Source organism: Callorhinus ursinus, unplaced genomic scaffold (genome assembly GCF_003265705.2).
Source record: "Callorhinus ursinus isolate GAN/ISIS: 27379988/994484 unplaced genomic scaffold, GSC_fseal_2.0 scaffold12, whole genome shotgun sequence".
Taxonomy (NCBI): domain Eukaryota; kingdom Metazoa; phylum Chordata; class Mammalia; order Carnivora; family Otariidae; genus Callorhinus; species Callorhinus ursinus.
Genome location: NW_027397074.1, coordinates 45,004,827 through 45,029,611, shown reverse-complemented (window position 1 = coordinate 45,029,611; position 24,785 = coordinate 45,004,827). Strand labels below are relative to the sequence as shown.

The 24,785-nt window shown below is 44.2% G+C and overlaps 1 protein-coding gene across 3 annotated transcripts; it reads right to left on the bottom strand.

Moving 5' to 3' along the window:
• Window positions 1-18,833: 18,833 nt before the first annotated feature.
• Window positions 18,834-23,716, bottom strand: PRR15 (proline rich 15). 3 transcript variants are annotated; one of them, XM_025873353.2, is made up of 2 exons: window positions 21,632-23,716; window positions 18,834-19,899 (listed from the first exon to the last, which is right to left on the bottom strand). In XM_025873353.2, exon 2 carries the CDS (start codon window positions 19,800-19,802, stop codon window positions 19,413-19,415), a length of 390 nt encoding a protein of 129 aa, XP_025729138.1. In that variant the 5' UTR covers window positions 19,803-19,899; window positions 21,632-23,716; the 3' UTR covers window positions 18,834-19,412. The 3 variants fall into 3 exon arrangements, with proteins under 3 accessions (XP_025729138.1, XP_073754686.1, XP_073754687.1); XM_073898585.1 differs by lacking the exon at window positions 21,632-23,716 and adding an exon at window positions 20,639-21,580; XM_073898586.1 differs by lacking the exon at window positions 21,632-23,716 and adding an exon at window positions 20,243-20,608.
• Between the last annotated feature and the right edge of the window lie 1,069 nt (window positions 23,717-24,785).

Below are 24,785 nucleotides of genomic sequence, written 5' to 3'. Positions count from 1 at the left end.
TGTGTTCGTGTACTGGAAGACGAAATATTAAGATGTTAATTCTCCCCAAATTGATGCACAGATTTATTACAGCCACAGTAAAAATCCCAGCAGGACTCTTTTTAGTTATTGACCATATAACTCTTTATATGAGGAGTTTTACATATGAAACTTTATATGAAAAGTCAAAGAAACTAGAATAGACAAAACGATTTTGTAAAAGAAAAACAAGATTGGAAAGCTCATGCTGCCTGATTTAAAAACTTACTATGGGAACTCCTGGGTAGCTCAGTTGGTTTAAGCGTCCACTGTTGATTTCGGCTCAGGTCATGATCTCAGAGTTGTGAGATCGAGCCCCATGTTGGCTCCATGCTCAGTGGGGAGTTTGCTTGACATTCTCTCTCCCTCTCCCACTATCCCGCCCCACCACATACTCTCTCTAAAATAAATAAATAAATCTTTTAAAAAAATAAAATAAAAAAATAAAAACTTACTATGAAATCACAGTGATCAAGGCAGTGTGACATTTGCAAAAGGACAGACACATAGATGAATGAGCAGAATACAGAGTCCATAAATAGTTCCATACAAACATGTCCAATATATTTTTTGATAAAGGCAAAAAGACAATTCACTGGAGGAAGCATAGTTTTTTCTACAAATGGTACTGGAACAATTTAATACACATATGCCAAAAACTGAATGCCAATGCATACTTTGCATAGAAATTAACTTAAAATGGTTCATAGATTTAAAGGTAAACATACAATTACAAAACTTTTGGAAGAAAACATAAGAGAAAATCTTCATAACCTTGGATTGGCAGAGTTCTTAGATAATCTATCAATGGTCCAAATACATAAAAGAAGAATTGCTAACTTGGAATTCACAAAATTAAAATCTTTTGCTCTGTGAAAGATACTGTTAAGACAAGCTACAGATTGGGAGAAAATATCTGCAAATCATATATCTGACAAAGGAATTATAGCCACAATATATAAATAGCTTTCAAAATTCAACAGTAAGAAAGCAAACCCTAAAAAAGATAGGCAAATGATTTGAACAGACACTTCACCAAAGAAGATATATGGAGAGTAAATAAGCACATTAAAGATGCTCAACATTGCTAGTCATTAGGGAAATCCAAATTAAAATCACAATGAGATACCTTTACATACCTTTTAAAATGTTTAATACAAAAACAAAAATTAATGATACCAAGTCCTGGTGAGGATGTAGAGCATCTGGAACTCTCATACATTACTGATGGGAAGGAAAATGGTATCGCTACTCTGGAAAACAACTTGTTATTTCTTTGTAAAGTTAAACATACACTTACCATATAATGAAGCAATCTTACTCCTATGTATTTACCTTAGAGAAATGAAAACTTACGCTCACACAAAAACCTGTATTCGAATAATTGTGGCAGTGTGATTCATAATTGCAAAGACCCGAAACAACCTAAATATCCTACTTTGGGTAAATGAATAAACAAACAGTTGTACATCCATTAAATGAAACACTACTCAGGAATAAAAAGGAACAAACTACTGATACTCTCAACAACATGGATGCATTATGCCAATCAAATATATAATGCTGAGTGAAAGAAGCAAGGTTCAAAAAGTATTGTATGAAATTGTGAAAGGAACAACACTGTAGGGATAGAAACAAGATTTAAGGGTGAGGGGAAGGTTTTGATTACAAAGTTGCAGCAGGGGGCGGATTTTTTGGAGTGAAGGAACTGTATCCTGACTGTGATGGTTGTTACAGCATGCTATAATTTGTCAAAACTCACAGACCTGTACACCAAAAAGAGGGGGATTTTTACCTCAGGTAAATTTAAAAATAATTTTTAAAAATGATGGGAAAAGAAAAAAATGGAATTGATTCTGAAAATGCTTTTAAAGCTTCTTTATGTAAAAAGAATCCTAAATAAAAACACAGAGAAATAAAAAAAACAAAAACAAAAACGGGTGAGCAATCTGAACAATGAGGTCCTCTAGGGGAACACTACTGCCAGTGACCACTACAGGCAGCACAGAGACGACTAAAGCCCCTCAGGCAAATCCAGAATATAAACCGCAAAAATAATCACAATCTCCATCCAGGCTTTGGAAAATTTGGAACTGCACAATTTGCAATTCTGGCCTCCTTCCTTTGTTTCACTCACTCCTGTTAGGGGGAAGGTAGGGTGGGCGGGACGGCGTGACCGCAGAAGTTTCCAAGCGGGTGCTTGAACCCTGGCGTCTGGAGGGTCCGGCCTGGGCGCAGGAGCCCCTGAAAGCTAGCATGCAGCGTTACGGTCAGCGTGGGCTGCCGGAGGGGGCGCTTTCGGGGTGAGCGTGTGCCTCGGCTCAAGCTTCTAACCCTCTCATTGGTGCCTGCCGATTGTAACCCAAAATTGTGGGATGAGACCGACCATCTAAGCAGCACAAGCGCGAACTTGCTTAGTGCCAGAATGCCGGAGGGAGCCGGGAGATGCCGAGGGAGGGAAGGAGGAGAGACTGGGGAAAGAGAAGATGAGGAGAAAGGCGTGTGTCTGAGCAGAGGCCAACTCATCCGCACCTCATTTTTTCCTTTTGCTTCAGTTTTTCTTCTTCTCTTCCTTCTTTTGCTCTCTTCTCCTTCCCCACGCACGACTGCCAGCCCTGCGTGTTCCCTCCTCTCCTGAGCTTTTCTGTCCCCTTCAGTCCTCTCTCTTCCTGTCTCACAGTCGGCTGGGTAACGGGCGTGCTTCCCGAATGTGGCAGAGAACAGACCAAAGGAGGGAAGGCTGATGGGTCCGTTTCCTGTGGCTGCCATAACAAATTACCACAACGTCGTGGCTTACAGCAGCACAGATTTATTCTTTCATATTTGGGGAGGCTGAAAGGCTGAAATCAAATTGTCGGCAGGGCCGCACTTCCTCTGAAGCCTCTAGGGGCGAACAATTCCCTGCCCCTTCCGGCTTCCGGCGGCTCCAGGGGTTCCTTGGGTTATGGCTGCATCCAGTCTCTGCCTCCCTCTTCGTGTGGCCCTCTCCTCCTTTTCCGCTGTGCTCCTTCTCTGCGTGTCTCAAGGATACTATTGGATTTAAGGCCCACCTGGATAATCTAGGATGATCTCCTCTTAGGATTCTTAACTTATGAATCTGCAAAGACCCATTTTCCAAATAAGGTGTTATTCACAGATCCCGCCAGTTAGGACATACCTTTTGCGGGGGTCACCCTTCAACCCATGATGGCTGAGAGCCCAGCTATCCCACCCTCTAGACAACATTCAGTTCTTCCGTTCTTACTCATTCAGTAAGGCAAACACCTGCTGGTGATGAACGATTACTTAGCCTTACGCTAGAATAGAACAAGTGAGAAGTAAACGCAATTCATGGGTCCTGTACTTAGGGAATTGACCGTCCGATGGGAGATGTGCAATAAATCATTAAAAAAAACTCCCACAAAACCAACATAACTCAAGACAGTTAAAGAATACAATAATTCAATAATGTCATGCAAAAATGTAATTAAGAGCAATCTGGTTAGCGATCCAGGACTAGCATATCTCATGATTAAAGAACAATTAAACCAATACCATGATAGAAAAAAATGGACAAAGGAACAGTTCACATAAATATATACAAATTAAATATTCCAAAAGACACAAGCCTATCCATAATAAGAGAAATGCAAACTGAAATTACTTTGATATATATGCCATTTCTTACCTATTATGTAGGTAAAACCCAAAAGTTAGATAATGTTCTCTTGGCGAGGCTATGGAGAAAAGGTCAGTTCATACATTGCTGGTGAAGTGTAAATTGGTACCACCTTTACAGTGGCAATTGGATGACATCTATAAAACTTGTCCATAAAAAAATTGTGGAATGCATATTCTTTGACCCCGCATGCTTACTTCCAGGGTTTTATTTTACAGAAAAATTTATACAGGTATGAAATAATCTATGTTCAAATTATCCTATGTTGCATTGTCATAAAGAGCAAAATATTGGAAATAACCCAGAGATTTTGCTATTAGGAAGCTGGGGAATATGGCTGTCAGTGAAGGGACAGAGCTCAGTCCTGAGGAAGTCCTCCTGGGGGGGGGGGTCCCCACAAGTCAAGTCCCCCCTTCAAGGCTCCAGTCCATCATTCTTCTCAAATAGCAAACATCTTCTATCCCGGTGAGTGTTTCTTTGCAGCCCTGCTCTCTTCCTGACCTCGGTTTCTACAGTAGTCTCCAGCATTTCACGGAAAGGGTTGCAAAACACTCTGAGGTCCATGGCAAAGAAGCAGATAGAAACACATGCCTACTTCTACACAGCAGCTGTTCTGGGAAGGCTGACATAAATATGCAGGGCCTGGATTCATCATAGCCCATAAAGCCATTCCCTTGGGATAAAACAAAACAAAACAAAACGTCAAAAACCTGATAAACACTCAGCTTGTACCCTTCAGAGGAAATACAGGTGTCTATATATGCACACACACACACACACATACACACACATGCACACACAATACGCATACATTCACATACACACTTATTCACTCTAAAGTTCAGCCCATTAAAAATCAATTTGTTAGGAAAAGCCCACATCAATGTATCTGTGTTTCTAGACGGAGTCCCTCTTTCCTGGAGTAGAAAAAACAAGGATTTGAATTCAGAAGACTACTCTCTACTCTCTAGGACTTATTACCCATAAAACCTTGCATGATCACTTACTATCTTTGCGATCCCATTTCTCTTCAACAAACTGGGGACAAATGTGATACCTGCCAATTTGCTGCCTAACAAACCAAGCCCAGATTTCGTAGCTTACAACACTGACAACTAATTTGTGCACAGTTCTGCACCACTTTGGACTGGGCTCAGCTGGGTGGTTCTGGTAACATCTAGCTCCCTCCTGCATTTGCAGTCAGTGACCAGGTTGCTGGTGGTTGTGCTGGTCTCAGGTGGCCTCAGGAGACAGCTTATTTCTACTTCATGTTTTATGTCTCCTCCAACTGGCTATCCCAGACTTGTTTCAAGTAGGCAGCAGGTCCCAAGAGAGAGTCAAGCTCACGAGGCCCCTTGAGGCCTAGTCTTGGACTGAATTATGTTCCCCTAAATTCATATGTTGAAGCCCTAAATCCCTAATGCAGCTATATTTGGAGATAGGAACTATAATGAAGCAATAAAGGTTAAATGAGGTCATGAAGGAAGGGCCTTAATCTGATAGGCCTGCCATCCTTCTAAGAAGAAGCAAAGACACCAGAGATCTCCTTGTCTTCACAGGACCACAGAGGAGAGGCCATATGGGGACACAGTGTGAAGACGACTATTTGCAAGCCATGAAGTGAGATCTCACCAGAAACCAACCCTGATGGCACTTGATCTTGGACTTCAGTTCTCCAGAAGTGTGAGAATATAAATTTCTGTTGTTTGAGCCCCCAGTCCATGGTATTTTGTTATGACAGCCTGAGCAGACCAATACACTTGGAGTTGGTGGAATATCACTTCTACCATATTCTATTGGCCAAAGCAAGACACTAGAGATGAGCCCAAAGACAAAGGTTAGGAGATGGACTCCATATCCTGATGGGAGGCGCTGCAAAGTCACATATCAAAGGGGCATGGATATAGGAATAATAATTTAACCATCTGCCACACACTGTTTTTGTATGGATCACATGAAATTATAGATACATAAGCGCTTCCTCAGTTATGAAGCCCTATATAAATGCTAACTATCCTCAGCATCTTGCCCTGCTTGGCAGCAGTTGTGACTGTTTCTTAAGTATGAGGTGACGAGGTTATGTAGATGTGTCATTGGTACATTTTTCCTGGGGAGTTAGTAGAAATCATTGCCTAATGAAGGAGTCCTATAATTCTTTTTTTTTATTATGTTATGTTAATCACCATACATTACATCATTAGTTTTTGATGTAGTGTTCCATGATTCATTGTTAGTGCATAACACCCAGTGCTCCATGCAGAGCGTGCCCTCTTTAATACCCATCACCAGGCTAACCCATCCCCCCACCCCACTCCCCTCCAGAACCCTCAGTTTGTTTTTCAGAGTCCGTCGTCTCTCATGGTTCATCTCCCCCTCCAATTTCCCCCCCTTCATTCTTCCCTTCCTGCTATCTTCTTCTTCTTCTTTTTTTTTTTTAACATATAACATATAATGTATTATTTGCTTCAGAGGTACAGATCTGTGATTCAACAGTCTTACACAATTCACAGCGCTCACCATAGCACATACTCTCCCCAATGTCTATCACCCAGCCACCCCCTCCCTCCCACCCCCCCCACCACTCCAGCAACCCTCAGTTTGTTTCCTGAGATTAAGAATTCCTCATATCAGTGAGGTCATATGATACATGTCTTTCTCTGATTGACTTATATCGCTCAGCATAATACCCTCCAGTTCCATCCATGTTGTTGCAAATGGCAAGATTTCATTCTTTTTGATGGCTGCATAATATTCCATTGTGTATATATATACCACATCTTCTTTATCCATTCATCTGTTGATGGACATCTTGGCTCTTTCCACAGTGTGGCTATTGTGGACATTGCTGCTATAAACATCGGGGTGCACATACCCCTTCAGATCCCTACCTTTGTATCTTTGGGGTAAATACCCAGTAGTGCAAATGCTGGATCGTATGGTAGCTCTATTTTCAACTTTTTGAAGAAACTCCATACTGTTTTCCAGAGTGGTGAAGGAGTCCTATAATTCTTATAACTGGCTCCCAAGAAGTGAGTCTGCATATCTTGAGAAGTCAAAGGGGTTGAGATCTCCCAGAAGACTACCCCCGCCCCCATCAAGGGCTGCTTCAGACTCTGACCTCTCTGGAGCTCTGCACACTTGAGGAGTTAAGAGGCAGAACACCACACTCTGCTGGTGGCATCTCCCATGTATTGGCTCAAGTATGAAGAGATGTTAATCCGGAAGCAAAGGGCTCCTTTGTTCAGGATTGTGAGCATGTTTAACACTTCAGGTCACTCACAATTCCTGAGATGTAATTAATTTATCAAAATATCCCGGATGGTTCCTGCATGATCTTCAACACCAATCTCCAAACTATCATTGTTTGTATTACACAGTATTGCACTGAGACTATAAATAAGAACAGATTAAGACCCTATTTTCTCCTGCATCTACAATTTAGTTCATTGCCTGATACCTAATAGACACATTGAATAAATAAAAGAATGAATGAACTCAATAAATATTTGCGGAATTAATTCATTATTGAAAGGGCACGACCATGGCTTAAATTTATGAAGTATGTGAAGCACTAAAAACATCTGTGTCTTATTCATTTTTTGTCCCAAGGCCTATGTAGGGGATTGCACGTAGTATGTACTCAATAAATCGTTGTTGATTTGTGCTGAAGTTATAGATCCCTTCAACTAAATATTACATTGCAAAAATAAGACAGTTAAGTGCCCCCACAATTAGAAGGTGCAATGGGTAAAATTCTACCTTTCCTTCCTGAAAAGCCATAGCTCTGTGCCCCTGTAGACTGGAAAGAACTATCTTCCTCCCTCCAAATACTCCTGGGGCTGGTAGTCTCAGCTATGCCAGGATCAGGGGTGACCACACCCATGTTCTTATCAGGATTAACTGGGGGATGTCAGGCACTTCCTTTCAGATTTCTTAATCCTGTTGAGGCCCTCATTAGGCTGCATGTCCTGCTCCACGGCTGTTTCTGTCTCCTTCCCCACCATACCCCTCCACTTCCATCTCTCCATCTAATTCCTGAGAATTGACCTCAGTGTAAAAGAAACTTAGAATACGTTCAAGGGTGAAGATATGAACAGCTGCCTTTAATTAAAACACACCCTTCTGCAAACTCAGACTGAGACAGATTTCCTGCCAGGGATGGTTGGCTGAGGCTCAGAGGTGTTGAAATCCTCCAGGGAACTGCCAGTGAGCTACCCAAGGCTTGTCCTAAATTCCCAGCATCGTCATCTCTGCAAAAGTTGTCCCAGGTGATGCCCCCCCCGCCCCGCCCCCCTGCATTTACACAGCCGGGGACTGCTTGAGTAAACCCTGTGGATCATGGGGATGAAGCTCCTCCCTTGTCTTTCTCCTAGATCAGAAGCCCAGGAAGAATGGTCACCCCCAGGCTTTAGAGATTTTGTTGTTCACAAAGTGGTGTCCCAGAGACACCCTAAGCCATGCCTAGGCATTCCTGAAATTCACCATTGCGTCTAACTACCAAGCGAATTGCTTCTTCGTTTTCCCGATTTTACCTCCCTCTTTGGGGGATCTGGCAACATTGTAAATGCATTCATTAAATAATCCCAGGTTTAGGGTACCTCCTTGAATATAAAGATGGTGACACAGAACCCCCATCTTAGGGCGCCTGGGTGGCTCAGTTGGTTAAGCGACTGCCTTCGGCTCAGGTCATGATCCTGGAGTCCCGGGATCGAGTCCCACATCGGGCTCCCTGCTCAGCGGGGGGTCTGCTTCTCCCTCTGACCCTCTTCCCTCTCGTGCTCTCTGTCTCTCATAATCTTTCTCTCAAATAAATAAATCTTAAAAAAAAAAAGAACCCCCATCTCAGGGCCTGGACCTGTGGTTCTCCCTTTTTTCCCATCTTCTAGACCCTCTCCCATGTTCACCTGTCCTTGAATTTTTGGAACAAGGACATAAGCACAATTTTCTAGAATGCAGACTCCTCAGGATTGCCCTAGGGAATGGAGCCTCCACATTACAGTTTCTCAAGAAGACCACTGCAGTAATGCCTCCAGGCCATCTCAAGCCATCACTCAGCAGGAAGAATAAAACAGCTGATAGTACTGAGGCCTTCCTCTGGCCTGTGCAGCTAATCTGTCAGAGAGATGCTTCATGTGGACTTAGTTCGTGCGAAAACACCACGAGGTGGAATTGTCACTTCTATATCCTCACAAGGAAAGCAGCTGGGGAAGGAAGATAACCCCATTGGAGTTCCAGTCCATGTGGTGGCTCAAGTCGCATCAGTGGCCTCCAGGGCCCTGGAAGTGTGCAAAGAAAGAGCTGATTTAAGGGGGTTCATCAAGCTCATGGGTCCTTGAACAAACTGATCCCCAGAAGGGTTTCCAGGCAGCCGGGAGAACGGGAGCCAGGACCTGATGATAGCAGAGAGAACGTTGCTCAGTGAACTGGACCGGGCCTGCTTCAGAGGGATGGGGGGACAGAGGGGTGGGTGGGGGGGGGGGGGGGGCTTGACCTCGGAGGGCAGGTGTTTTAAGGCACTCTTAGTGGTTTCAGATTTTTATCCTGAGGGTACTGTCTCATCAGAGGAAGGAGATGCTCGGTGTAGCTTTCCATTTGGAAACATTTGAAATCTTTTTAAAGATTTTTAAAAAGCCTTCCACCTTTTTTAAAAAGTTCCATCCCGTGGTGGGTTGGGGAACAGTGTGGGGCAGGAGTGGAGACAGATGGCGGGTGAGTAGGCTGCTGGGCTGGGCCAGGCACGAGAAACAGGGGGCTGTCTCACTTTGTGGCAGGAGAGATGGAGAGAGATGTTCAGATTTGAAAAAGTTTCTTAGAAATACAGAAGAGGGGCGCCTGGGTGGCTCAGTCATTAAGCGTCTGCCTTGTGGCTCAGGTCATGATCCCAGGGTCGTGGGATCGAGCCCCGCGTCGGGCTCCCTGCTCGGCGGGAAGCCTGTTTCTCCCTCTCCCACGCCCCCTGCTTGTGTTCCCTCTCTCGCTGTGTCTCTCTGTCAAATAAATAAATAAAATCTTTAAAAAAAAAAAAGAAATACAGAACAAACTGATGAATTGGGTGAACGGAGGGAGCCAGGAATGACTTCCAGTTTTCTGGCTTGAGCGACTGGGAGGAGGAGATTGTGGATGGGCTGAGGGACAGGTGCTCACAGGAGATTTGCCAGCAGGAGGGATGTGTCAACAGGGCTCAGTGCTGCACAGAGGCTTCTTAGGGCTCCCTCTCCAGAGGGACAAAGTAATGATCCTACCTCAGTCATTTTAGGCTGATGCTCACCTCTCCTTCCCCATCATCCCTCACCCAGCTGGGGGAAAAATTAAAAATAAAGCTTCATCTCACACCTACAAACTCATACATATAATATATGCTTTAAAAAATAACTGGAAGAAAATACACTCAGAGGTGCTTACTCCGGGTAGTGGGGTTCTGAGTTTTTATTGAGTATTTTCCAAAAGATTGGTGATGAACTTGTATTAAAAGCATAAGAAAAAAAATCAGCAAAACAAAAATAATCACTTTGAAGACTGCAACAACAAGATTTTGGTTCCATCCTGAGAACTGCTTTTCCTTCTAGATCAGCAAAGCCCATTCATTATATCTGTGACTTCTCTTCATAACATGTAAAGAGTTCTAAAGATGATGCTGTGAGCTCTATGGTCAAATAATCTTCGACAAAGCAGGAAAAAATATGCAATGGAAAAAAGACAGTCTCTTCAATTAATGGTGCTGGGAAAATTGGACAGCCACATGCCGAAGAATGAAACTCGACTGTTCTCTAACACCACACACAAAGATAAACTCAAAACGGATGAAAGGCCTCATTGTGAGACAGGAATCCATCAAAATCCTAGAGAAGAATGTAGGCAGTAACCTCTATGACATCGGCCACAGCAACTTCTTTCAAGATATATCTCCAAAAGCTAGTGAAACTAAAGCAAAAATGAACTTTTGGGACTTCATCAAGATAAAAAGCTTCTGCACAGCAAAGGAAACAGTCAACAAAACTAAGAGGCAACCCACAGAATGGGAGAAGATATTTGCAAATGACACTACAGATAAAGGGCTGGTATCCAAGATCTATAAAGAACTTCTCAAACTCAACACCCAAAAAACAAATAATCAAGTCAAAAAATGGGCAGAAGACATGAACAGACACTTCTCCAAAGAAGACATACAAATGGCTAATAGACACATGGAAAAATGTTCATCATCATTAGCCATCAGGGAAATTCAAATCAAAACCACATCGAGATACCACCTTTCACCAGGTAGAATGGCAAAAATGGACAAGGCAAGAAACAACAAATGTTGGAGAGGTTGTGGAGAAAGGGGAACCCTCTTACACCGTTGGTGGGAATGCAAGTTGGTACAGCCACTCTGGAAAACAGTGTGGAGGTTCCTCAAAAAATTAAAAATAGAGCTACCCTATGACCCAGCAATTGCACTACTGGGTATTTACCCCAAAGACACAGATGTAGTGAAATGAAGGGCCATATGCACCCCAATGTTCGGAGCAGCAGTGTACACAATAGCCAAACTGTGGAAAGGGCCAAGATGCCCATCAACAGACGAATGGATAAGGAAGATGTGTCCATATATACAGTGGACTATTACTCAGCCATCAGAAAGGATGAATACCCAACTTTTACGTCAACATGGATGGGACTGGAGGAGATAATGCTAAGTGAAATAAGTCAAGCAGAGAAAGTCAATTATCATATGGTTTCACTTATTTGTGGAACATAAGGAAGAGCATGGAGGACGTTAGCAGAAGGAAGGGAAAAATGAAGGGGGGAAATCGGAGGGAGAGATGAACCATGAGAGACTATGGACTCTGAGAAACAAACTGAGGGTTTTAGAGGGGAGGGGGATGGGGGATGGGTGAGCCCAGTGATGGGTATTAAGGAGGGCACGTACTGCATGGAGCACTGGGTGTTATACGAAAACAATGGATCGTGGATCACTACATCAAAAACTAATGATGTAATGTATGGTGACTAACATAACATAATAATAAAATGTAAAAAAATAAAAAAATAAAGATGTTGCTGTTTCAGATGATCAGCTGTCAGAGTGAGCTGGTGTGAGCGACCCTGGGTTTATAAAATAATAGGAAAGGCTTTGAATTTCTGAACTGCTTCCAGGTCTTCTTCGAAGTTACAGGGCTTGGGACAAGCCACATTTTACCTTCTCACTTCTTCCCTCTGCACCAATATTGCATAAATAGAATTGAATTTTGGTTATAATAATAATGGCTAATATTAATTATTAAGAGTTTACCACGTGTGGAGTACAGTTCTGTAGACTTTCCATGAAACCTTCATAACAAGCCAGTGACTGGAAACAATTATTTTTAAAGATGAAAAAAATTAAAGCTTAGATGAAATGTCAGACAGAGAAAGACAAATACTGGATGATCTCACTTATATGTCGAACCTAAAAAAAATCAAATTCATAGAAATAAGGAACAGATTGGTGGTTGCCAGAGGCAAGGGGGAGAATGGGTAAAGGTGATCTTGATATTAATAGGCTCTGAGGATATAATGTACAGCAAGGTGACTATCTTTGACAACACTGTCTTGTGTATTTGAAAGTTGCTAAGAGAGTAGATCTCACAAGTTCTCATCACAAGAAAAAAATTGGTAACAATGTGAGGTGATGAATGTTATCTAAACTTACTGTGGTCATCATTTCAGCACATAAAAATATATCAAATCATGTTGTACACCTTAAACTAATGCACTGTTATGTGTCAATTATGTCTAATAAAATTGGGGGAAAACAAAAACAAAAAACAAAAAAACCCCACAAATAAAGAAAAAAAACCAAAAAATTGAAGCATAGCTAGGTTATGTAATTCATATAGTTTCCCAGATAGATTCCCAGAATCTAAATCTAACCCATCTGACTTCAGAGACTACTGTCCTAACTACTATACCGTTTTACTTCTCCTGCAAGAAATTGGATTCAAATCCTCACTGGCTTGCGGCGCCTGGGTGGCTCAGTCGGTAAGCGTCTGCCTTCGGCTCAGGTCATGATCCTAGGGTCCTGGGATCAAGCCCCGCATCGGGCTCCCTACTCGGAGGGAAGCCTGCTTCTCCCTCTGCCCACTTCCCCTGCTTGTGTTCCCTCTCCGGCTGTCTTTGTCTCTGTCAAATAAATAAAAATCTTTAATAAAAAAATTAAAAAAAATAAATCCTCATTGGCTTAACAATGAGCACTATGTGCTGGGCACGGTGCAGGACACAGCAGAGCCAGCAGGAATCAGAGTTCTTCCCTGAAATAGTTTACCATGTGGTGGTGGAGAAAGGGTCGGTACTGTCTGTGGATAGGATTCTGTGCGGTCCACTAAGGATTGCAGACGAGAGGGACCTAACTCCATCTGGGGGCTCTTACTGGAGCAACCAATGTCATAGTTAAAACTGAAAGGAGAGTAGGTGCTGTATTATGATTTGTACTGTATACAAAGGAGGAGAGTTCCAGGAGCTAGAAGAGCTGATATGGGTGGATCTGATCAGAGCCCCTCCCCCCAAATATGTCAATGGTGAGGGGCACCATGTTGATTGCAATGCTTCCCTGGAATTTGTTGCAGGTATTGGAGATCTGATTTGTTTTTTAAATATAAAGGTAGACACCACTTCCTTTATACACGCATTACAATAATAGAATCTTTGGACTCCTAGTGCTTGAACTTCTCATCTTAAGTGAGAAAATGAAAGCCCAGAGCAGGTAAGTGATTTGCCTGAGATCACACAACTACTGGTTAGAAAGTCAGGTCTAGACCCTGTCTGTCCTCTCCTGAATCCTATCACCTTTGGAGCCTAGTTCCATCTATTCATGGACTTACAAGCTGCTATGCACAAGAGTATCTGCTATGGGAAAGTGTCAGGGCCGAAGTCCTCCCAGAAGAAGGAGTATCTTTTTCTCACTTTGCAAAAGCACTTTATCGCAAGCAGCTGCCCTCTTGAAACTAATGTTGCCAACCTACAGAAACCTAAATTTCTTCCCACATTGTATTAATGCAGTGACGTTTCCTGTATTTTTATCCATGGGGTTCAAATAATTTAGTGATTATTGCTTTAGTGCTTCCTGGCACACAGGACCAGTTCTAGAAGGTCTATTTCCAACAAGTTCTGCCCCTGTGGCACCATAGCGACTTCTCTGCCAATCAGTGGTTCATGGCGGTACCCTTTCCAATTGGGTCACGGGGTGGTTGGAGGCAAGAGCAATCTATCTCAGCTCCCAGGTGGTGGCTGTCCTTTATCTTTATTCCTGTATTTTTGGGGGTTCTCTTTACTCCTTACTGGCCAATCTCTCATTACTTCTTATTAGCCATCCCTGTTATGGGTAATAATTCTTTATATTAAATGCTCCCTGTTCAAATTACTCCATTTTCTCTCTCCTGATCAGACTCTGACCAATTCACAACCCTCAGATATTCCTCTACCAGCCAGACATAGCCTGCCTCCTTAGAGGAGAAAAAATTATGGCCCTACCAAGAGCTACATGCTGGTTGCACATGCTCCCTACCTGGAAGTCCATGTCCTAGTAGATAATCCAGGAGTTCATGCAGGGGAATGAAGAATAAGCATTGCTTCTTGAATTTCCCTGAGCTCCCTGACCAAAGCGATAGAGAGACACATGATCACATACACATAATATGGTCAGTGGTGGTGGGTAACACAGGCTCACAGATGTTCCAGGAGCTGTGTTTTGGGGGAAGGAGGTTTCTGACAGTTACCCTGAGGGAGACTCTTGAATCTTGAAGGTAGATTGAGGCTTTGCCAGGCAGGCGGTGGGCAAAGAATATGCTAAACTGAGGTAACAGGACAAACTGTTAAATATTTGATTCTAACATGAGCAATGAGCCTCGATGTTCCTGTAGAGCAGAATCACCTCAACTATTGGGCCAGATGATGACATGAGGCAGTAGCCTTATCACAGTTTATTATTCTCCCTGGCTCCCACCTGACCATCAGCACTGAACAGGTGGTGCCTTTGTGTTTTGTAGTAAACAATGAGCATTATAGGAACTAATTTTACAACCAGCTGCTCAAAATAGCAGAATACTCAGGGAGTTTTAAAGCTGGAATATGGCCTCCATCCCATCATTTTACAGAATAATAAACTGACATCAGGTTGTCAAAGACTCAAGAACGAGTCAGAGAGACAACTGTGATTGAGTGTCTTGGAAAACTGTGTGGGAACTTTTTGCTGCCATTTTTGTAGGGTGTGAATCAGCAGTTATACTTGTGGACTGGAACTAGAAAGAAATTAATAATCCAGGTCATTTTAACTCAAGGAAAATCCCTTCAAAAAGGGCATGAGGAGGTCCAAGATGGGCCCCATATTCCCTACTTAACGGACAGGTCAATCGGTAGCTCCTCTAATGGACAGGGACCTTCAGCTTCTTCAACATGGTTCTCTCTAGTTTTAGAGCCAGAAATTTCTGTCTCACGGGTAACAAACTTGTTACACATCTCAGATAAAACCACTTCCTCATGGATCTTTTTAATTGCACGAGGTTTTCCAACAACTCTGACATGGTAATGACCGGTCCAAGATTTTGTCATCTGTAGCACAATTCAGTTTGGAAGTAGGGCTGAATTCCTTGGCTTGAATACATGGAAGGATCGCTTATGTCCTCTGTCTTATTTATTGTGGTCTATAGCTGTTCCCATTTCTATACAAATGGTCAGCTGTCCTCTGCTAGGGAAGGCCTACATTGTTTCCCTGTATCCTATCTCCTTAGTAATAATCTTCTCTCATCATGAACGCTATACTTCCCATATTCCAAATCTGCAGGGCCATCTTTTGACAGAGTGGCTGTGTCTACATGCTGAGCCTGCAGGAGGCCGGAGAAGGCCCTATGCCTCCTGGCACCCCCTCTTCTATGACCCTGAGCCTAACTGGAATGCACGTGCAATGGCTGGGAGGCAAAGAGAGTATGGGGTGGCGTACTACAGAGAAGAGCTGAGAAGAATGATGCCTAATGGACAGTCAGCTTATCAATGACAAAGTTTGCCCAGGGCTGCACACTTGTTTCTAGTCTCAGGTACTTGTATAGTGATACTCAAATGGTATAAAATATCTCTTGTCCCACTTTCTACTTGCCATGGAGATAAACTTGAGCTTATTCCAAGAAAGAATCTCCTACATTTCTGTATGATTATAATAAAATGCTCCATGAATCAAATAGACTTTTAAAAGATCAGTTTCCTTTGCTGTATCTATCAGGCCAACTTTTTGTGTGTTAGTTTCTGATGTCTGGCTGACCTGACTCGGCTAGGGAAAAATAATACTCTTTCTCTCTTTTCCTCATAAAAAGTGTCCTGTGGTCACTGGATATTATTATCCCACTCTTTTACTTATTCCTTTCTGATTCACTTTTTATTTGAAATTCTTCCTGCTCATTTTTATTATTTATTTGAAGGCACCAAAATTTTCCTCTGAGCATCTTGGAAGAACTATTTTTTTAATAGATTTTATTTATTTGTCAGGGAGAGAGAGAGCACACAAGCAGGGGAAGAGACAGGCAGATGGAGAAGCAGGCTCCCCTCTGAGCAAGGAGCCCAAGCGGAACTCGATCCCAGGACCCTGGGATTATGACCCAAGCGGGAGGCAGACACTTAATCAACTGAGCCACCCAGGCATCCCTCAGGAGAACTATTTCTGACAAAGCTTTAGCCAGTGCTACTGTTCATTAGGTTTATAGTTTCTTTCTAAGGATGTGGCAAAATCAGGCTTGCTGAGTTCACGTTATATTTCAAAGCACAAAAAGTACTTCTCAGTGTTATACTGAAGCAGAATGTCCTAACTGCATACACAAAATAGAGTCTCTGCTCTTGAAATGCAAATCACAATGGGACGAACAATGTGAACAATGGAAGTATGAACAAAAAGGGACGTTCAAGTGACTGTGATACGAGTCACTGCTCAGCAAGGAGAGACACAGAAGCGAAAACTACCCTGTGTATATAATTATCATGGTTATAAAAGCATTTAGCCAACACACACCTAGATTTTTGTCCCATTTCTCCCCATATCATTTGGAAGCATGGTATTAAAATTTCTTTAATGGTTTCCAAACTTGCGGGTGAAATTTCATTTGTAAGGCGTTTTAAGCAAAAAGTCTCTAATCTAACTTCAAATTTAATTCAACACTTTCCCTTGATTTACTATAAATCATCTTGAAGTTTAAAAAACTTAAATCTGTATACATAGTATGAGAATGTAATTAATCATCTGTAAAGCGTATAAATCCCGGCAAGACACTGTCAAATTATCTCATCTTACCCATGATCTTTTCATCCCACCAATTTTGCTTGGTTTCTGATTTCACTGAGTTGGGATTAAATCAGGGCATTCCTCCCACTGCACAATTAGGACTGCTTTAAAACGGTGTAATTACAAACCTCAACTGCAGATTGTGTATTGCACTCTCTGTCATAAGTGCCATTAGCATGGTTTTCAATTCTTCCAGAACAGTGAGGTAAAGATGTCATGTGAATAAGTTCCACTGCTATATGTCTGCAATGGATTATCTGCAGCAATTATAGACTTGGATGCGATCCCAAACAAGATATAGAACCTGGGAAAATGCCAATGCTTTGTGAATTGAGAGGAATTTTTTTAAAAAAAATGTTTTTTAAAACAATAAAACTATGAATGAAAGAGTGTAAAATTTTAAAATTATGCAATTGCAGGCTTGATTTTGTAAATGGGTACAGTCCTAATCTATTGGTCCTCCTGGGAGGCGGAAAGTATTGTGGGTAGTTATCCACCCTAATTTTGATTACTTTCTACACAGTGGAATCAAAATGCCTTACGAAGGTGTTCCAAAGCCTTATTTGGCAGCTTCTGCTTGCTTTACTCCTGGTGATCTGCCAGGCCTCAGTCCCCTCCTTACCATGAACTTCTCCAGCATGTTCTCCACTCCCTCTTCTTCATCAGACTCTAGAGATGGGAGACCCACTTAAAACCAAATATAAAGTCTTCCTCATCCTGGAAGCTCACACTGATGAGACTCTGGTCACGTATTCCCAGTTCTAAATACACAACAAAAATAACTCTTTTCATGATTTAAAAAAAAAAAAGCTCATATATTTTCCCTTTTAACGTAAGGTATTCATAGTTCATAATCCTCATATGAACAATTTCCTTTGGATTAAGGCTTTGGTATGGGGAAATCATGTATCAAATGGTAAACTCTTTTATTGTGCTGGTACCCAAACTTAATTCACTAATGTAAGTCCATTTTAGCTATTTTCATCGAGTTTCTTTGTTCAGTCTCTTCAGCCAATGAACATGTTTTGCTATTTTATAAATAACTAATTTGAGAGAAACAAAAACCTGCCCCTTTCTATGTAACACATTCAGAAGCTCCAGTCAAGTTCTTGCTTATAATTATCTAAACCATATGTATATATGGTTTAATTACATATATATATATATTTACACACACATATACACATACATACTTTGACCACTACAATTTCCTTGCTATGTACTTCTAGATGGTTATAAATGAACTGAATTGTGGTGGGAATGATCCCAGTGGCCCTTAACAACGACAATAACTCTCTTGCAATCTGCTGAAAGCAAGTGGTATTCATTTACTCCTTTTCTTGAAGTTCATAACAAAAGCAAACAGGTAGATTTTTGTTCATAATCTTCAGATTAGTACACCTAAAGACTTTGAAACCAGATACATGCATAAGTCAGACTAAAGAAATAAGCTTTTGAAGCAAAGGGGTGGGAAATGAAGTGAGCTTTGCACAAAGAGTTTAGTCCATCTGAGTAAGTGTTTTCAGACAATGGTTAGTAAGGTTAAGGATGGATAGTGAAAAGAATTATTACTGGCGTTGTGAGCTACTCTACTGTATGAAGTAACAAAGAGAATTTAGGAGTAACTATTTAGTACTTCTCCCTCCCTTCCTCAAATTTAGTTAGTAAATAGAGATATTGGGTCAACTGGTTCCAGCCTGGGTGTTACTAGTTTTCAGAAATGTTCTCCTCCCTGTAGCTTTCCAAGAGTAGATATTGGGTTGTGTGGCAAATGATTAACTCTGTCACTTTGGCTTTTGTATGCCTGCTTTTAAGTATGATGGACTTCAGTCTTGCAATGGAAAAAACACAAAAGTCACGTTAAGTTTTACAGTGCAACAATTTTAATAGTCCACACTAAAATAGGCAGTACAGTTTTGTAGTTCAACATTAAAAGCAATCTTGCCTTACTTAAAAATGCTTCTACCTAAGGTTTCCTGCCCTCTCTTGTCCCTTCACTTAAGGTCTGAGTCTACGAAGTACGTCTAAAGTGCATTTCTCTGGCGTTAATTTGCTTTCCAATAGCAAGTCCTGAATCAAGGCACGGCCTCCTCCTTTGAGGGGCTGTGCAGTCCCAGCTGGGTTACCAACTCAGAGAAGTACCCTTCTCACTCCCCAGGTGGAACAAGGGGTGGAGGCCACGGGAGAACTTTTGGGGAAAAAATAATTATGCCAACTTCCTCTGTGGCAGGTATATTCTCTTACCACAGATAAATACTCAATGCCTCCTTGAGTCATGAAATATTGAAAACTCAGTGGACACTTCGATTTCCAGGAAAATAAAATCGTGGAGGCCTTGTGTGAATATTCTGAAGTTGGTGGGATGAGACACTGGGTATTGGGGCGGGCCAGAAATCTCGGGTTTGGAACTGGGGGTAGAGAGGAGTGGTGGGAAGACACAGTCCTGGAGCGCTCTGGCTATTGCGTGTCGCCGTGCGGGTCACCAGGGAAGTCCGCCTCCTCCGGGGACCTGACTCCTTCGGGGAGCAGAGTGGCGCGAACTTTCCTCTTCTCTTTAAAGCGGCCGGAGCGCGAGATCTTCAAATTGCGGCGGTTGCCGCCCGATTTCTCTCCGCACAACTTGTCGGGCTTGTGGGGCTCGCCGGTCCCCCCGAGGAGATTGGGGTGCTGATTCTCCCGGGAGCTGCTAGTCCAGTCCGGGCTGGGCGGCGCGGCCGGCGCGGGCTCCCCGGGGGCGGCTTGCGCGGGAGGCTGTGCCCCTACCGCGGCTTCCTTGCTTTTCTTCCTGCTGTTGGTTAGCGATTTCCACCAGGGCCCGGAGCTGCCGGTGCCGCCGCTGTGGGCCATGGCCGGCCGGCCGAGGGGCCCGGGGCGCGGCGGGTGGGGAAGGGCTCGCTCTCCCGGTGGGGCGGGCGGTCTGCGGGGTGGGAGCCTAGGCAGCCGCCTGTGCGGGTGGAAGCAAACAGAACTTCGTTACGGGGTTTGTCTAAGTCACATACCCCCAACCGCACTTCCTCCCCTCGCCCCGCCCGGCACGCGGTCCCCCAGCCGTGCGCGGGGAGCTGCGCGGCCCTCCGAGTGCCCGGCTGCGCCCCAGAGAGCGAAGGCGGACGAGTGGCCCCCAGGGCGCCACCGTCTGGTCTCCAGACAGCTTGGCACTCCCCCGCCTCAAACCGTTCCTGGCCTCCCCGGCCGGTGCGGTGACCCGCGCGCCCCGGGTCCCCAGGGGAGTTTCCCGGGCATCTGAATGAACCGGGCTCGAGAGGGAAGCTGGCCTGTCCCCTCACCTCTACCGACTGTAGAGGGACGCCCAAAGGTGACCCACTTGGCCCAGAGGGGCCTCCTCTTCGATGAGCACCTGGGAGGAGGGCGCCCGGGAGCGAGTACGTCCCTCCTATAGGTGAGCACTGAATATGAGACCCCTGTCAACAGTTCCGAAATTTCCCTCAAAGGCTTTTTTCCATGGACTTCTCTCACATGACCCTTTTCCATGTGATTTTTCAGGGGGAATTTACACGCCAACAAGAGCGAGGGTCAAGCTCACGGTGTTTGGTTTGTTTCTTTTAAATTCTGCTTTCGACAGAACTTCTGCCTTGTCGCTTTCAGAGAAACATGTCTAGACTTAACTTCCCTTGAAAACCGCCATCCCACGCTTCCTTTTATTCCCCAGAGACCAATCTTACGCCTCTTTGAAGCCACCCCCAGCGGATGGTTGAGATGAGGCCAAGCGGCAAATGTCCTCTTCTCTCAGTTCTGTATTAAAATATGCACCGAGCCTGTTTGTACCAGGCAACTCAATTCTTGAGATTTTTAGTTACAAATGAAAGATTTGTTTGTTTTTTCGCAGTTCCTTTCTCCAGAGAGGAAACATGCTGTGCGCAACCAGGAACTCCAAACCGTTGGGCTTCTCCCCAACTTTTAAAACAGGGCTCTGCGGAGCGAAAAGGCTGTTTCTTGACCCTGAAGGTGCTAATATCGGAAGCGAGAGTCCTGTGAGCACTTTCTGTGCTGGCTCTATGGGCGCTAACTCTTACGAATGCGCAGGATTCGCTTGTGCGGCGGAGCAGTTCCAGGTTTCCTCTGGGCTCCTTCCCATCCCACGCGCCTGGCGCTCCCGGGATTTGCCGGCGCGCCGGGGAGCGAAACTTCAGAGGTGTTTGTTGTTGGAGGCTTTGCTCCCGGAACCGCTGGGAAAGTTGGAGCGCCTACGCGAGGCGGCGCGGCGGCCTCCGCAGCAGGGACCTGGGCCCCGGTTCCTCCCCAGACGCCCCGAGGGCACACTCGGGCTGCGACTTGAAAACAATAGAAGATAAAACCGCCAAAAGTTCTTCCCGTAAAAAGGCACCCACTCCCCCCAGGCACAGTTTGCAGTTGGGTTTGCAAACATCCTGCTCCCTCTATTGTACAGATCGGAGAAGCACCCCCAAATTATTCATTGGTGGTGGGGGTGTCCTGATGGCTGCCTCTGTCTTCCACCCTACATTCTCTTTTTCACAACCGTGTGCGCGGAAACGCTTTGCACTAATTGCACAAGGAAAAGACTGCAAATTACGCAAATGTACGCGGAGCGCCTGCGGCTCGCAACTTCTCCGCGGGAGCTGGGGGGAGTCTACCCCAGGTTGACACCCCGGAATGGGCTGTGTCTTGGCGGACGCAGAATAACCCTCATCACTCACCTGTTCGGGCTTCCCAGGATCCCACGACTCCGCGTTGCCCTCGCCTCCAAGAGAACGGAGGGGGTGCACTTGGGACAACCTGGAAGCCAGGCGCAGCGTCCTCCCGCGCGGTCTTGGGGAGGTCGGGCTTCTTTCTGGAAGGTGTGTCAGCCGAAATCTCTGCAGTCCAGCTAAGCCGATTACTATTGTTGGTCTCCTCCGGCGCCTCTAACTTCTGCCCGCCGCAGCGTGGCGGCAGTTCTGGGCTCGCGGTGAGTTCGGCTCCGGCCGAAGGGCGCCCGGCGAACAGGTGCCAGGCTCACTGCCCCAGGTAAATGCCCAGGCAGGCTCTCCAGGTTAGTAAGCCTTTCATTCTCGCGCGCGTCCCTCTTCCCTGCTAGCGCCTGTTTCCGGCAGCCGCGGGGAGATGGGACCTCGGCTGCTCACTCTGGTGCATTGAATTTGCCTACACGTCGGTCCTCTGCTTTGGAAAAGACATCTCTCTGCCCACCTGCTGGGTATTCGCCAAGTGATTCGAGAAACCAGAACCCCGGGTCAGATGGGGGGGGAAAAAAACAACAAAAAAACCCAACAACAAACAACCGAGGAGGCGGCCACAGCTGCCACAGGTGCAGGTAGGAACTTCGCGTTCCCGCCCTCCTGGGGACCAGATTGGATCAGGTCGCGTACGTGGCGCCAGCCGGGGGTGTCTGATTGGAGAAACGCCGTGCTGCGCCGCTCGCCGGTCCGACTCCTTCTCCAAGAAGGAACGGTAGACCAGGTGACCGAGGCTGTATGTAGGTGGGCACCGCTGTGTAAATGTCGCCCCAGCTCTCTCTCTGCCCCTGCCCCGTTTTCTTTTCTCCTTTCCTCTCCGAGTCCCTAGCCATGGCCACTCGGCTCTCAGGATTCCAGTTTTGTAATTCCCAGGACCTGTTTCATACCCAGGCAAAATGTTGCAGAGTTGCAGGCACTCTAAGTTGAAAGGCGTAATATTAACGGTTCGCTGTGTGCCAGCCAGGCGCTTTTTCCAGGGCTTTCTGGAGATTGACTCGTTTACTCCTCACAGGAGCCCTAGGACGTAGGTGCTGTTGTTTTCCTCACTTGATAGGCGAGGAGACCCTAACGCTGAAAGCTAAATGGTTGCTCAAAGTTGCACGCCTGGTTAACAGAGTCGGATTTGAACCCAGGAGGTCTGATCCAGCTCCCACGGTGTTCACTAGCACGTTAGACCAATCCCTGTCAGTCTTGGGCTCTTAAAATAACTAAGTGAGGATGTGAATTTCCTTCCCTCAGCTCTGGAAGTCCAGCGGACAGGCACTCCACCTGGGGAGTACAAATCCAGATCTGAGCCGCTAGAGGAAGTGAACCAGTGGATTTCCGCAAGGGTTTAGGGGGCTTTTTGCTCCTGGGAACATATGTGTACTTTTTATTGGTTGGGCAGAAAGGCATTGGCATAAGGTCATTTTCACTAATGAAAGCAGAGGTACAAACTGCTTCATCTTCCGGGATGCTCTTCCTTTTCAAAGCACTATTTTGATGTTCCTTCAGGTCATGAATAACTCCCCTTAAGGAGTGGGTATAGAGCAACTGACATCTGAGCATCTTTGTTCTGAGGACTTTCTGAAGCATAAAAATAGTGAAAGACATGACGACTACCTCAAATAACTTACAATGTAGAATTAGTGGAAAGAAATTTTTATGGAGTATTTCAATGCCTGAACTATAATAAAACATGAATACTTTCTATCTTTAATTTCTGAATTAAGCATTCGTGGATTTTTAAGTGATAGGCACAACAGTGTGTATTTGAAAGTGAGACAACTTCACGTATGTATTGCAATTAGTTTTAGAGAGTAAACTTTCAGTCAGAGCACCAGGACTGGAACAGAGGCAGGCCACCCCCTGGGAGGGGAGGACAGGACAAGTCATTCTAGTGATGTCCCATTACAGATGAAGATACTGGATCAAGGAGGAAGGCTTAAAAAGGAGATACTTGCACAGCCTCCCTTGTAACTAGGAGTACCCGTGTGATCCAGTTCTGACTTTGGGGGCCATAAGGAAGACTGCTGGAAGTGTTTCTTCCCTGGATAAAGGACAGAGCCTTCTGAGAGAAGACCATCTTTTGCTATGCCCTTGATTCTTACATTCAAGCCTAGCATGAGGATGTAATGTCTGGTGTTGCAGCAGCCATTTTGCAACACTGAGGCCACAGGCATGGGAATAAAAACCAACATGCTAAGGACGATGGCATGGGAGTGTGAGAAGTGTCTGGGTCTTGATGATATCGATAAGCCCCTGAAAGAACCCTGGAACCATCTACCTCCAGACTACTGGTTGAGTGAGGTAATATGATTCCTATGATTTAAGCACAGATTTAAATACAGTTTCCTGTTACTAGGAACAAAAAGTGTTCCTCCTTGATACAGTCTATTAGAGTTAGAGAAAAAAATGATATTGTTCAAAGGGGAAAAAAGATAGTATTGTCACATTTTTTTTCTGACCAATCTGGAAAGTTCTTCATGGAAGGAGGATTTAGTGAAATGTTTAAGTGATGGGAAAGTTTATAGAGTCAGAGAATGCATCTGTAAAATAAGCCACTTTGATTGAAAAGTTGACTTATCTATCCAGTGAATAGTAGGTGACTTCTAATATTACAGAATTTAAATATGCTTGGATTGGTCAATGCTTACTTTTCTTAATATTTTATCTTGTCATTTTTTTATTTTTCAAAATGTGTTGATGGCTTAAGTAAGGACATTTCTTTCCTTCCTCTCTCTTTCTAATTAAATTGCTTCTTTCTCAGGTGTACCTTTAAGTGCAATAAATGATAATACTCAAAGGCAAAGGAGAATGAATTCCTAGAGGGCAAGATTTGCATACTAGAAATTAAAATAAGAACTTTCAAGGTTAAACCTGGCCTTTGTAATCCTAGCAAACCTGGCATTGCTTTGGAGGCTGGGAAATCGATTATTTTCCCTTAAAGCATTTATAGTGGGAAATGGGCAATGGAAAACACACAATGAGAAAATTTAACAAATACAGCTAATCAAAATGAAGAAAATAAAGGTCATTTATATTCATTTCACCCAGGGCTAACCATGGTTAATGTCTATTCCTTTTACCCCTATTTTTACATTTACTCTTTTCATCCTTTCCCTTCCCTCCCTTCCTT

Excerpts from the sequence above, each read along its gene's own strand:
- PRR15 (XM_025873353.2), bottom strand. The coding sequence starts at position 19,802 with ATGGCCCACAGCGGCGGCACCGGCAGCTCCGGGCCCTGGTGGAAATCG.